General features: G+C 57.6%; 1 protein-coding gene across 8 annotated transcripts in view; it reads right to left on the reverse strand.

Moving 5' to 3' along the window:
* Nucleotides 1-12,379, reverse strand: part of ZMYM3 (zinc finger MYM-type containing 3) — a 22,630-nt gene continuing 10,251 nt past the window's right edge. For 6 of the 8 annotated variants that reach the window (XM_087941238.1, XM_087941237.1, XM_087941233.1 and 3 more), the window contains 18 exons: nucleotides 12,202-12,317; nucleotides 10,890-10,976; nucleotides 10,593-10,743; nucleotides 10,121-10,293; nucleotides 6,981-7,146; nucleotides 4,858-4,916; nucleotides 4,522-4,681; nucleotides 4,234-4,346; nucleotides 3,978-4,152; nucleotides 3,383-3,529; nucleotides 3,169-3,272; nucleotides 2,537-2,705; nucleotides 2,276-2,427; nucleotides 1,913-2,027; nucleotides 1,194-1,448; nucleotides 995-1,112; nucleotides 633-861; nucleotides 1-258 (listed from right to left, as the gene is read on the reverse strand). In XM_087941238.1, the coding sequence (XP_087797364.1) occupies nucleotides 660-861; nucleotides 995-1,112; nucleotides 1,194-1,448; nucleotides 1,913-2,027; nucleotides 2,276-2,427; nucleotides 2,537-2,705; nucleotides 3,169-3,272; nucleotides 3,383-3,529; nucleotides 3,978-4,152; nucleotides 4,234-4,346; nucleotides 4,522-4,681; nucleotides 4,858-4,916; nucleotides 6,981-7,146; nucleotides 10,121-10,293; nucleotides 10,593-10,743; nucleotides 10,890-10,976; nucleotides 12,202-12,317 (2,462 nt within the window). In that variant the 3' untranslated portion in view covers nucleotides 1-258; nucleotides 633-659. The remainder of the gene's footprint in view (nucleotides 259-632; nucleotides 862-994; nucleotides 1,113-1,193; nucleotides 1,449-1,912; nucleotides 2,028-2,275; nucleotides 2,428-2,536; nucleotides 2,706-3,168; nucleotides 3,273-3,382; nucleotides 3,530-3,977; nucleotides 4,153-4,233; nucleotides 4,347-4,521; nucleotides 4,682-4,857; nucleotides 4,917-6,980; nucleotides 7,147-10,120; nucleotides 10,294-10,592; nucleotides 10,744-10,889; nucleotides 10,977-12,201; nucleotides 12,318-12,379) is intronic. The other 2 variants (XM_087941240.1, XM_087941241.1) reach the window with 1 other exon arrangement.

The raw sequence follows: 12,379 nt of genomic DNA on the forward strand, positions 1-12,379 counted from the left end.
AGATTTTTTGCCTTTATTCGAAACGAATGGTTTCCAGAGAGAGGCCGGAAGGACAGGGGCTGCCGAGTCTTAACGTCCAGTATATCACAACGCGACAACGAGGCCCGCAACTGGCTCACTGGAGACACGGACACTGCAGGGCTGGGCCAGGACAATGTATATACAGGCTCAACAAACAGCACCACCACCAGCCATAGCTCAGAGTTCAACGTCACACACAGAGACGAGGGACCCGGGTGCAAGGCGGCCTCTGAGCCCCTGGAGGAAGAGCAGCAGGCCAGGGCCGGAGGTCAGCGGAAGGGGAGGGGGCGAACAATGGGCCCCGTGGAGCCAGCCCCCCCTTCTCCCCCTCCCTCCCCACGGCCAGAACAGGCAGGGGCCCGGAGCTCTCGACCCAACCTCCAAGTCCAAAATCCCCTGCCAGTCTGAAAAGCGGGGGGCTGGGTGACAAGGCCAGCCAAGCGGGGACCCCCGAGAAGCGTGGGGAGGACAGAGGCAGCAGGGGCCCATTCGCCAGGATGGAAGAGGTGGCGGCCAAGTCCTCTGTGCCCACCCACCCAGAAAGGGAAGGGCTGGCGGGCAGCTGCCCCCGGTCCCTGCAGCCGGGGGGGGGGAGCAGCACCGGAGCCCACCTTCTCTCACAACAAGGGCAGCCCGGCTCAGTCCATGTCGTCATCCAGGCCTCCCGCCCCACGGCTGTGCTCCTCGTAGATCTCGCGCACAGCCAGGATGCGGTTCAGCATGCTCTCCAGCATGCTCTTGTCCATGGGGATGACCGAGTACCAGAGCGGGGACTCTGCGATGCAGGAACGCTCCGGCTGCAGGTAGAAGACGTCGTTGCGGCTGCGGAGGCTCTCGGGGCTGCAGGCCGGAGGGGGAGAGAGACGGGGTCAGGGAGGGGAGCCCTGGGTGGGCATCCTGAGGGACCCACAGCCCTCGGGACCCAGCCTGTGCTGGAAAAGCCAGAACCAGCACCCTCCCGCTCCCCGCTCACCATTTGGAGAGATAGAACTCATAGAACTTGACCGGGCAGCGCAAGGGGTTCATCCGGTTCTCCCGCTGCTCCAAGACCGGCGCCTCCTCCTCTCGCCTCCGCTTGCCCAGGCTGCTCTCTGTGTGGAAGGGGCAGCAGACGTTGAGCAGGGTGGGGGTGGGGGGGCGGGGAGGGGGGAAGCAGAAGGCGGAGACCCTACCTCGGCCCTTCCGGTGCCGCACAGGCGCGTAGTAGCGGATGCTCACGACTTTGGCCGAGCCCCGCGGCGTGGTGCACTTGCGCGACTGCCGCACCACGTTGGTGAAGGAGAGCTGCATGTGCTCCTCGGCCGTCTGCAGCCCGAAGAACTTGGTGTTGAAGAACATCAGGGTGTTGAGCAGCACAAACGGGGAGTAGACGCCCAGCTGCTTGCAGTCCCAGAGGTGCTCCTCTTCCACGCGGGAGAAGACTGTGCCTGCAAAGGCGCAAGACACAGCCAGCCGTCAGGGCAGAAGGCCCGGGGTCGAAACCGGACCAGCGGGGGGGGGGGGACCTTGGCTCCAGAGAGCCTTGAGCGGCAGAGCAGAAGGGGCAGCCGGCATGCCTGCCTTTGCTGCAAGCGCTGGGAACCCCCACTTCCACCATCCTAAGCCTTTGAAGCCCCCCAACTATTTCCATGTGTTCCCACCCTGATCCGAGAGCCAGACTGGCAGCCTTTCGGTCCCAGAACAGCCCTGGGAGAAGAAGCCCTGCTGAAGCTCCCTGCCTGTCCATTCCGGATGCCCCAGGACGCTCCATGCTCCCCCCCCCCTTCTTGAGGAGGCAGCCGAAACACTCATGGATCCAGGCCTGCGGGGAGACCTGGCCAAGCCCAGCCGGTCCCTTCGGCGGCCTCCGGCCCCTGCCTCTCCAGAGGACGGCCCCCCAGCGGGCACTCACTGTTGGGCAGGACGGAGGGCTGCCAGCCACTCAGCAACTTGTTGAGCTCTTGCACGAAAGTCAGGTAATAGAGGTCGGTGAAGATGTTGACCATGCGGTTGTTCTCCAGCAGGTACTGGAAAGGCCGAGGAAGAAGGTCCCCAGGTCAGAGGCCACCCGCAATCTGGGGGTCTCCAGGGGAATCCTCCGGCCAGGGCTGCCCCCTGCGAGTTTCTCCCACCCCACGGAAACCCCAAATTCAACCCCCAGGGAAGAGGCCACCTAGAGAGAGGAAGCCCAGCCGACAGGGCCGCCGGACCCACGGAGAGCATCTGCCGAGGTCTGGGCCTCCCCCAAAGGGCCCGGCTGAGACGGGCCGCTCACCTGCTGGATTCCCAGGCACAGGTAATATACGCTGTCTGGCTCATAGCGCTCCCCGTTGGGCCGGGTGATCTCCTTGACGAACTGGGCCAGGCCGTAGTTCAGCTCGGCCGCCGTGCAGGCCAGGATGTCCTCCTTGATCCGCATGGGCTTGGCTGCGGGCGGCAACAGGGCAGGCTTACCAGTGGGAGCAGGCCGGGACCCCCGGCTGGGGGGGAGAGGCTCACCCTCCCCCGCCCTCCTCTCTGCATGTCCCAGACTTACGGCCAAAGCGCAGCTCATCGCCCTTGCTGGTTTCGGCACCGACGTACTTGGCTTGCACCCAACTCTTCCAGGCGTTCACCCCGTAGGAGGAGTTGAGGGCTGAGCCGCTGGGCTGGCTGCTCACCGAGTCCCTGGAGCAGCTCTCGGACAGCACCAGGCGCTTCTGGCCCTGCAGGACCGGGGGCTTCTGGTGAAATCAGCCCCAGGAGATGCCCAGGTCCCCCTCCCCCGGAACCTGCGTTCCGATAGCCTCCTGCTTTGTCCTGAGAAGACCTAATTCCCCCTGGTGTCACCCAGACTGGCAAAACCTAACAGGCCGTTTCCCCACACCCCATGCAATGACCCCCGGCAGAAGATTCTCGGGGGTAGTTTGCTTCCCAGGATTCCCACGTTCTTCTTTTTAGCTCAGGGGATTTTCTCTTCCTGCTGAGCTTTGATGGGGCCCTTGTGACTTTTCGTTTATCAGAAAGCGAAAAAGGAAAGTGCCCCCACTGAAAAGAAGCCGATTTCCCTGAAAGAAGCAATGCCACCTCTGGCCCTGTGGCACCCAAGAGCCTCCCGGCAGAAGTCCAGCTCTGGCACTACAAGGTCCTTTTCCGGGGGCAGGGGGAGCCCAGCCCGGTGGGGCCCACCTTGCGAATCGAGCGAGGCAAGTCTGGGTCCGCAGCCACGTCCTCGGGGGCCACCAGGCTGCAGTCGAAGAGGAAGTCCACGCTGGGATTGATGTCCAAGGGGTCTGCAGAGGAAGGCAGGAGCCGCTGCACACCAGGCCCCCCAGGGAAGGGACACCGGCAGCCCCCCTTCTCCCCACTCCCGCCTCCCCACCCTCCCTGGTGCTGCCCTCACTCTTAGGGAAGTCGGCCTCCAGGTCCTGCCCCGGCTCATCCAGGACGTTGGCCATCTTGACCGCCATGGCCAGCACGTCATCCCTGGCTGGCCCAAAGAGGTCGCAATCCTCCAGGAGCCCTTCGGCACTCTGGTTGCTCACCAGGTCTGTGAAGACAGCCAGGGGGGGCGGGGGGGGAGGTGTCAGGCCTGCAATCCTTCTTGGGCCCCCCGCAAGCATCGGGGTCCTTTTCGCCCACCAGGTTCTGAAGTGCGCAGGACCCTCAAGGGAGGCAGGGAGGGAGAAGCCAAGGCCTCCCTTTGCCCCCTGCCCCCCCCCAGCCAGGACGCGTAGAGGAGGGGGCAGGGAGGGCCAGGAGGAGGGCCCCGCCCACCTGCGCTGGCCTTCGCCCCCCACTTGCAGAAGGTGTGTGGGCAGCCGCCAAGCCTTCCTGAGCCCAGAGCGCCTCTCCACCTCCTGCGGGGGCCCCCAGAGGCTGCCCTCCCATGGATGCTGCCCAGATGCCCTTCTCCAGCCCAGGAGGGTCCTGGCCCTGGCAGGGCGCCCCTGTTTGGGCAAGTGGCGTGTCGCCCCCCCTCTCCCCCGGGAACCCACCACACAGGTCAGAAGAGGCTTTGTCCAGCTCCTCGGCCTCCGCGATCATCTCCGCCATAGCCAGGATGTCGGCCTCCAGCGGGTTGGAAGGGATCTTCACCTTCAGCTCCTCAATGGTCTCCACAATCTTCTCTGTGCTCTCCAGGGTGGTGGGCAGAAACATGGGCACTGGCACCTGGAGCGGGCGACGGACGGGTCAGGATCCGGCAGGAGGGGGCGGATGGCGGCGGCTCCCCAGGGAGGAGGGCGTACTCACGGGGACTGGCATGGAGAACGGCACCGGGACCTTCTGGCAGAACATGTTCATGGGCACGGGCACAAAGACTGGCACCGGGATGGGCAGCAGGACCACCGGAGGCTTCCAGTCGTCTGTCAGGAAGGGAACCGTCAGCAGGTCTCCCTCGGCCACTCCTGGGACCAGGCAACACTGCCCCCCCCCTTCCTCCCCTCAGAGCCGTGAGGGAGAGCTCGCCCCGCTCCCGTCAGCCACGTCCGGCCAGGAGCACCCGCCCCCCGCCAGCAGCTCCTCCCAGCCGCCCCTCACCTGTCTGGCAGCCCTTGGACTTCATCTCCGTCTTGCAGGAAACCCCCCGGTTCTGCATGAGAGGCTTGCACATGGCGGCCTTGTTCTTCCGGGGGGTGACCGGCTGGGGGGCCTGCGGGGGAGCGGATGCTGGCGAGGTGGGGGCGGCCTTGGCCGTCTCCTGCAGAGGTCCAGACAGGGCAGGGGTCAGCGGGGGGGAGGGGCAGAAGCCCTTCTTCTCCAGTCTCTCCCCTGCCCCTTCCCTCACCCAGGCTGCACAGGGGCCCCCGAGCAGCCCGAGCCCCGGAAGCAGTGCCCTCCCTACACCCCCCCCCGAGCAGCCAGCCTGAGACTCACCGCGTTGGGCTCTTCTTTCTGGGCAGTGGCGGAGGGCTGCTTGGGCTCCGGGGCCTGACCTGCGCGGGGAGAGAGTTTCCAGGCTGGGGGCTGCAGCTTTCTCCCCACCTGCTCTGCCCAGAAGGCCAGAGAGCGCAAGGCTGGCCTAGGCGCTCATTCATCCAGGCACATGGCCCTTCTCACCCTGGGCAGCAGGAAGAGCAGCCGCCAACGTCCTCCCCGAGGAACAGGCCGTGCCCAGGAGACACGGGTCTAAGTCTCAGCAGGGGCATGGAACCACAACTGGGGGAGAGGAGCCCCCCAGCTGGAGGGAAACGCTGCAATGCAGCCCTGGGCGGAGTCCCAAGCTGCCCACGGATCACTCAGGCAGGGAAAGGCAGGGCTTCTCCCAGCCCACTGGAGGGCCAGCCCAAGGCTAGTGCATGCCTCTGCCCCCCCGTGTCCCGCCCCCCCACGGCTCTCCTTCCCTGGGCCCTCCTGGGGTAACAGGGTAGCGTTTCTACTAACCTGTCAGAAAGCCACCCAGCAAAGCTGGCATTCACGCTGGAATGTTCCTTTAGGCACTCAAAAACTAATTCCTAGCCTTCGGACAAACAGACGTCACTAGGCAGAGGCACCCACCAGTCCGCGCAATTCACACACCAGTCCGGCCATTTGGGCTACACAGCTATAAACAGCTCTCTTTCTTAGGGTGGAGGAACACAGCAGCCCTCCCTATTTTGGGCCGCCTCCAGATGTGTGGACTTCAATGCCCAACCTGCCTTAGTCAGCAGGGCCAGTTCTGAGAATTGTGGATGGTAAAAATCCATCCACCATGTGTGTGTGTGTGTGTGTGTGTGTGTGTGTGTGTGTGTGTGTGTGTCCCCTGCCCTGGGGGGAAAGTTGGTGGGAGAAGTCACAAACATTCGCTTGGAGCGTATGAAAGGACACCCTGCTCTTAAAGGCTGCGAGCCGCTGTCCATCAAAACCCTGACCAATAGCAAGGTCTGATTACTGCTAGGAGCCCTCAGCCCTTGTGAGATGCCTTCCTCCTAGGAGAGGCGGGCAGTCTGGTTTCAGCTGCCCTCCTGAACCCCGGGATCCAAGGGGGAGCCCAGCCCCGAAGAGCAGCGGGAGCCGCCCAACCGCTTCCCTCAGCCCCACCGGAGGGCGTCCTCAAGGGGTCGGGACCCGGACAAGCAGAGAAAGGGACCGATTGTCTGCTTAATTTTACCAGCTGAAATAACATGGCACAACATTGGAAAGTGTTACTCCTGTTAACAGCTGAGATGTGGATAAACAAGGCTTTTTCAACTGCTACTTTAGAAAAGATGACAAGTAAAGTTAACATTTAAAAACACCGGTGGGGGGGGGGGAAGAACCACAGTTCATCAAAATTGGATGGATTTTATATTTGACCTCAGTTACAACAGACCTTCTATCAATACAATTTAGATATGTGGTAAATTATGGTCATATTATGACCTGCCAAGACAGGAAGAGGGTAAAATATATTTTAGGTGTGCAGCAGACAGATAATATTCGGAAGAGGCTCAGACACCTCTCTTCTTCACTGGACTGGGAGGAGGAGGAGGGGAAGACCTGCAAGAATCCGTTGTATATAGCCAACTACAATAAAAATACTTTTAGTTTTCCTGTGGAGTTGATGTCTTGGCGTGGTCTACCCAGACGTTTTGAAATGCTTTTTTGGAGCAAACCAAACCAATGGGATTAAGTAAACGCCATGTAGAACCCAGGAATGGCACCCAAAATGCAGCGTGGAAAAGCCCTCCTGGGGGTAATTCCCAGAGCCCCCAAGTGTGGACCAGCCCCCCGAGCAATGGAGGACAACAGACCCGCTGCCCACCCACCACCCTGGGATCCTCTGGTCCACAGATCCAAAGCCTCTTCCTCCCTAGAGACACTTTGCCACACAGCCTGTTTGATATGGGGGCACCTTGGGCTGCCCTCCTCCCGGACGGCCCGGCATGTCAGAACCAGAGAGGTGAGCGAGAAAGGGGAGGCCTCCCGGCGGAATTCCAGCCCGCGACCCTCCCCCACGGGGCCAGTGCAGGATCCTTCCTTCGCCCCATTTCCACTCATGCGCTTCCGAGTCTTGGCTGGCCGAAGCACCGGCTACTCACTGTTCAGCAGACTCTCGGGCCCTTTCTGGGTGTCCAGGTTGGGCTGGTTCTGTTGGTTGTAAAACCTCAACAGACACTGCTGGTTGCAGAAATGCTTGATTTGACCCCGCCAGTGAATGGTTTCCAACAGCTTCCCCTGCCGCTTGCAAGCATGGCACCGAGCTGCCTGCGGGCACCAGAGAGGGAGAGGAAGGGTTAGGCCAACCCGCCAGGTGCAGGATCTCATCCTCCCCACAGCTTCCCACATCTGGCAGAGCAGCTTCCGGCTTCCCTGTTGGAAAACCCAACCTTGACTGTCATGTTTAGATCCTGGGCTGAGATACGAACCGGACCCGGATCCCCCAGGGGGCTTCCCAGGCTAGGCTGCCTTGCTTCTGTCCCAGGCCACCAGCCACAGTCCAACACGGCTGGTGGACAGTCCAACGGGGGGGGGGGGCGCTCACATCTACCAGCCCTGGCTTAGGCGGCCCGGAAGGTTCAAATGCCCCAGGCCCCTGGGAAGCACTTCCCCCCCCCGCCCCGTGGGAGAATCCCTGGCCCCCTATCCACGGAAGAGCTCTAGCAAGCCAGCCACAAGCGGCTCCCGGGATGCGGCTTTTGCGCCCTGAAAGGGGACCGGAGAGCAGCTGCCCATGGTTGTTCTCCCAAAGGCGGGTGGGGGGTGGCGGGGAGGCTTGATGCTTTGAAACCAGCAGAACAGCTTCGGGACCCTCTGGCCCACCTCACAAGGGGGTGGGGGCTTGTGATCCAGAGAGTGACACTCTGGAATTCCCCAAACCCGGGAGGGCTTTCCTGAAAACACTATTTGGGGCTTCCGGTGGCGTTTCCGTCGACGACGGACCAGAGACCGCGATCGTGCACGGCTTTGATCCATGCTTGTCCTGTTGGAGGGGTCCCTGAGGGACTGAACCACCTGACCCACCTTGTAGGGGTGGGGGGAAGAGGGGGAGACCACCAGCTGGGTTGAGGGGAGCCACATCTCCCCTCCCTGGCTTGGTATCTATTCCCCTAGAAGACAGGGAGAAGTGGCAGTTTAATGGCTGCCCTGAAGACTGGAAGCTGCCGGGACTTAAGTTTGTGCTGGAGAGTGGAAGTGGTGAGCGGCCTGTAACTGGATAAAAGACTTTGAATACTTTTTTTTGATAACCCCGAAAAGCAGAAGGAAAGAGTCCTCGTTTGGAAGAATGGTAGCCGCGAACAGAGAATGAGAGGAAAATATAAGGTAAAGGAAAAACCGGAAATAAAAGAATTATATGAAAACAGAGATTAAATTTGGACTAATATACAGAATTGGACATTAATTAGGCATTGGATAAAATGCTGGATTTATTTGGAATGGATAAAATTTAACATTAATACTACAGAAAATAGAATTAAAAATTAAAAAAACTTTGAAAAGAAAGTGATATAGAGCACCAGGTTAAAGATTTTCCTCTTTTATGCTTTTATGGGAAATTACTAGTCGTATAAATATTTGAAAGAAAGAGGAAATGGAATAAAAGATTATTAATACAACAAGAACCCCGAAAGCTTTAAAAAAAATGGGGACTATAGTAAAATATAAAGGAATACAATATTTTGAGACTGCTGGAGGTTGACTCTGTCAAAAAAACAGAAGAAAGAGAGAGAAATGGAGACTTTTGGCAAGGATAGAAAAATTTGATCTTTAATAAAAAAAAAATGGAAGAAATAAGTAAAGAATTTAAGTCACAGCTGCAAACTGTGAGAAGTATGTTAAAAGAAAGAATGAGATTGCTGGATGCAATGATTAGTAACGTAATGGCGTCGCAGCTTGCAGAAGAACAAAGAAAGCCCAGAGATGAGTTGGAAGAGGAAAAACAACAGCCTAGAAGAATATGGAGGACCATCGCCAAAGGATATAAAAGGATTTAAAATAGAGACACTGACAACAGAGACAACAAATAAAAGAGATACGGCTCCCAAGACTAAGAAGAAGAGGGAATTATAGAAAAAGAAACCCCCAAAAAGAGAACTGAAAAGGCTGGGGGAAAACATGACTGACAGGCAGAGGGGAATAAAAATAATACTAGAAAGAAAAAAGAAGACCGGGGAAACTTAGAAAAGGGAAAGCTGGCTAAAATTAAAAGAAATCATAAAGCCAAGAAATTTAGAAATAAGGGTTAGGGATTTTATAAGGGGGATACCACATGGGAATGTATATTGGTATTCAGTTTAAAACTTGCTGGGAAATATTTTAATTATGCTGTTATGAACCCTTTGGAGGATTAAAAACAGGGGAATGGAAATGAATTAAAATATAGAGACAAACTTTGGCTAAGGGGAAAGGAAGAAAAAACATGATTATTAACGATTACAAGAAAAGTGAAGATAAAATGAGACATATTAAGAAATTACTCTAGCGATTTTTTGGGGGGGATATCTTAAAATATATACATTTTAAAATATACAGTTGATTATTTAATGGATATTATAAGCGTACAATGAGAATATTTTATTATGATTAAAGTAGGGAAAACACCATGTGGATCCTAAGTGCACTGGCTTTATTTTACTTTTACTTTTTTTTAGATTGTTTATTATAATTTGGCTTTGAGAAAATTAAGGATAATGACGATGTGTAATGTAAAATACAATAGGTGGAGGCTGAAAATGGAAATAATAGGGAATAAAGAATTGAAAACCTACATGTGGATGAAATGATATTGATACTGAACTATTAAATTGAAATATGAAATGCAAGTTTATTTAAAGATGAGTCAAATGAATAACGATATGAGATGATACTATATAAGATTAATGGAAATGAGTTTATGACTATGTACTAGTGTTATAATCCGGAATCATGTTGCTCACATGAAAAGATGTGTAAAAATAAAATAAAAAATAAAAAAAATTAATTTTAAAAAAATAACCACTATTTGGGAGAGTTCCAGATAGGAAGCTCAGCCTCTTCATGGCCCCGGTTCTTACGGCCCCTTTTACTTCATCATCATCACCATCACCATCATCATCATCACAACAAGGCTTTATGGATTTGCCCACTTGGTGCCCTCAGGAACATTTTAGCCTTTCATGCAAGGTGAGGCCACCCCATTCGCGTGACTGGGACTGGCAGGCCCCCTCCCCAAAGAAGGGGAGGGCAGAAGGGCCGCACTGACCTTGTAGTACCAGAGCAGGTATTTGCTCTTGCAGTCGTCGCTACAGAAGTCCCAGGTGCTGCCCTCCAGCTGCTCGGTGACGGCTCGCTGGCAGGTCTGGGAGCAGTAGGTGCAGGTCACACAGCAAAGGCCCAGGTTCTTGGTGAAATCCTGTTTGTAAAGAAGCACACACCCTGCGGAGAAACAAGACGGATGAAAACCTCCCAGGGGGGCGGCCGAGCGGCAACAGGAGCCCACCGCAGGCAACCACAGAGAGACCAAGCACGGCACAGACACACACGCACACCTGACACAGCCCTTCCTGCACTGGCCCCGGGTGGCCTGGGGGGTCCCCGTCGCTCACCTCTCCAGTCCTAAGGCCGACGCGGCCTCTCGCCCCTGCCCACCGCATGCAACGACCTGCCCCGAGGAGACGGCGGCCGGCCGGAGGGACTTCTGCCCTCGGCAACGATCGAGCTCCCTGCCCGGGTACCTTCGCTGCAAAAGTTTTTCTCCACTCCCGAGAAGCGGATCTTCTCGTGCAGCAGCTTCTCCTGCTTGCAGTGCTCGCACTGGGACACCACCCCGCGCAGCCGCTTGAAGTCCTCGCAGCAGTCCCGGCAGCAGAACTGGTAGACCTTGTCCTGGCAGACGGAGCGGGCGTCAGGCAGGCCCAGCCCCCCGCGGGGCAGCTGAGCCACAGGAGGCCCAGCGGGGCGCAAGCGGAGGGGCCCCTGCCCCTCCCTCTGGGGCAAGGTCTCTCGCCTCCTCCCTCCGGCGGCCCCCTCACCTGCCAATCCAGGATCTCGGGCTTCCCATTGAAGAGGTTCTGGCAGGAGTGGCAGGTCAAGTGGATGCCACCTTCCGGGCTGGAGCGCTGCATTTTGAGGGAAGGGGAGAGAGTCAGAAGGGGCCCACGGACCCTGCCCACCGTGGCCCTCCTGGCTGTGCCCAGCGAGGACTGCCCACCCAGCGCCTCCCGGCCCCTGGCCTGCCCCCTGCCCACCCCATCGCTCAGTTTGTCCCGGCCCCCCCGCCCCCCTCCTCCTGCCCATTCCCAGCGCTCCCCTCCCCCCCAACCCCGTGGCACCAAGCAGGGGCCCCACCAACAGCTCCCCCCCTGCTGCTGCTGCTGCTGCTGCTGCTGCTCCTGGGAGGGGCAGGCTTTGGCCAGGGAGAAAGGCAGCCCAAGACCAACTTTCTGCGAGTGGAATAAATTATGCAAATCACACAGGAGGTTAATTTCACTGATTTATTGGATAGCAGACACAAACTCTCTTCGTCATCGGCAGAAGCAAAAACAGTTTTATTTGAGACAATGACCCCCACGAGAGATTCAACATCATAGATATAGAAAGATCCGTAAGCTACGAATGAGATATGCAGCCTCGCCCCCGCCCTGTCCCCCCCCCTGCCCCCCTCCCGGTCATTGGCTAGGCTTCTGTGATGTCAGCGGGATCCTGAATGTCTCCACTTTGAGAAGAAGATTCAGTCATGCAACGCTGCAACGGAGAACAACGGCTGGGACGACGAGGGGAAAGATGAACTCAGCAGAAAGGAGGGAAGGAAGGAAGAAGGAAGGAGGGGAGGTATGGAAGGAGACGGGCACGGGCGATGGCAGAGCGTGGAGAGGGGAGCGCGCCAAGAACCCCAAAAGCAAGAGGGGGGGACCTCACACACACAGCCTGGGAGGGGGGCCGGGCCCAGAGGCCCGGAAGGAGGCTCTTCTCCAAGCAGCACCAGAATTTGAGAAGGCAAGTCAACACACAGGCAGATTATTCACAGATTATCCACTCGGGCGACTCAGGCGGAGGAAAGAGGGCTGATGGCGTAAGAAAGGGGGGCGGGGGCGCAAAGAGCGGGGGGGGCCTCTGCTCGGCCTGGGGATTCCCTACACCTTCTGAGTCTCAGGGCCATTAGCAGGCACTGCCTTCCCTACTCAAAGCTGTCCTCAGCAAACAAGGGGAGCTAGGAGCCTCTTCCTTTTCAGAGAAGAGAGGCCAGGAGTCTGGCGGGTGCCCAGACTGCAGCCGTGCAGAGCCCCCAGAGGGCTCCTGGGTCTGGGCCCGTCACTGGGACGGCGGGAGAGCCTCCGTATGTACCTGGAATTTGGTCCAGCAGCTGGGGCTGCAGAACTGGTACACCACCTGCTTGTTCTTGTTGTAATAGCAGGGCTCAGACAGGCTCTTCCGGCAAAAGCTGCAAGGCCGGACGGGTCCTGGGGAGAGAGGAAGGGCACAAGGCTGGGTCAGGGGTTGGGGGGGGCTCCTCTCTTCCCCA

Source organism: Pseudonaja textilis, chromosome 12 (assembly GCF_049901715.1).
Source record: "Pseudonaja textilis isolate UNSWEBS1 chromosome 12, rPseTex1.2, whole genome shotgun sequence".
NCBI lineage: Eukaryota > Metazoa > Chordata > Lepidosauria > Squamata > Elapidae > Pseudonaja > Pseudonaja textilis.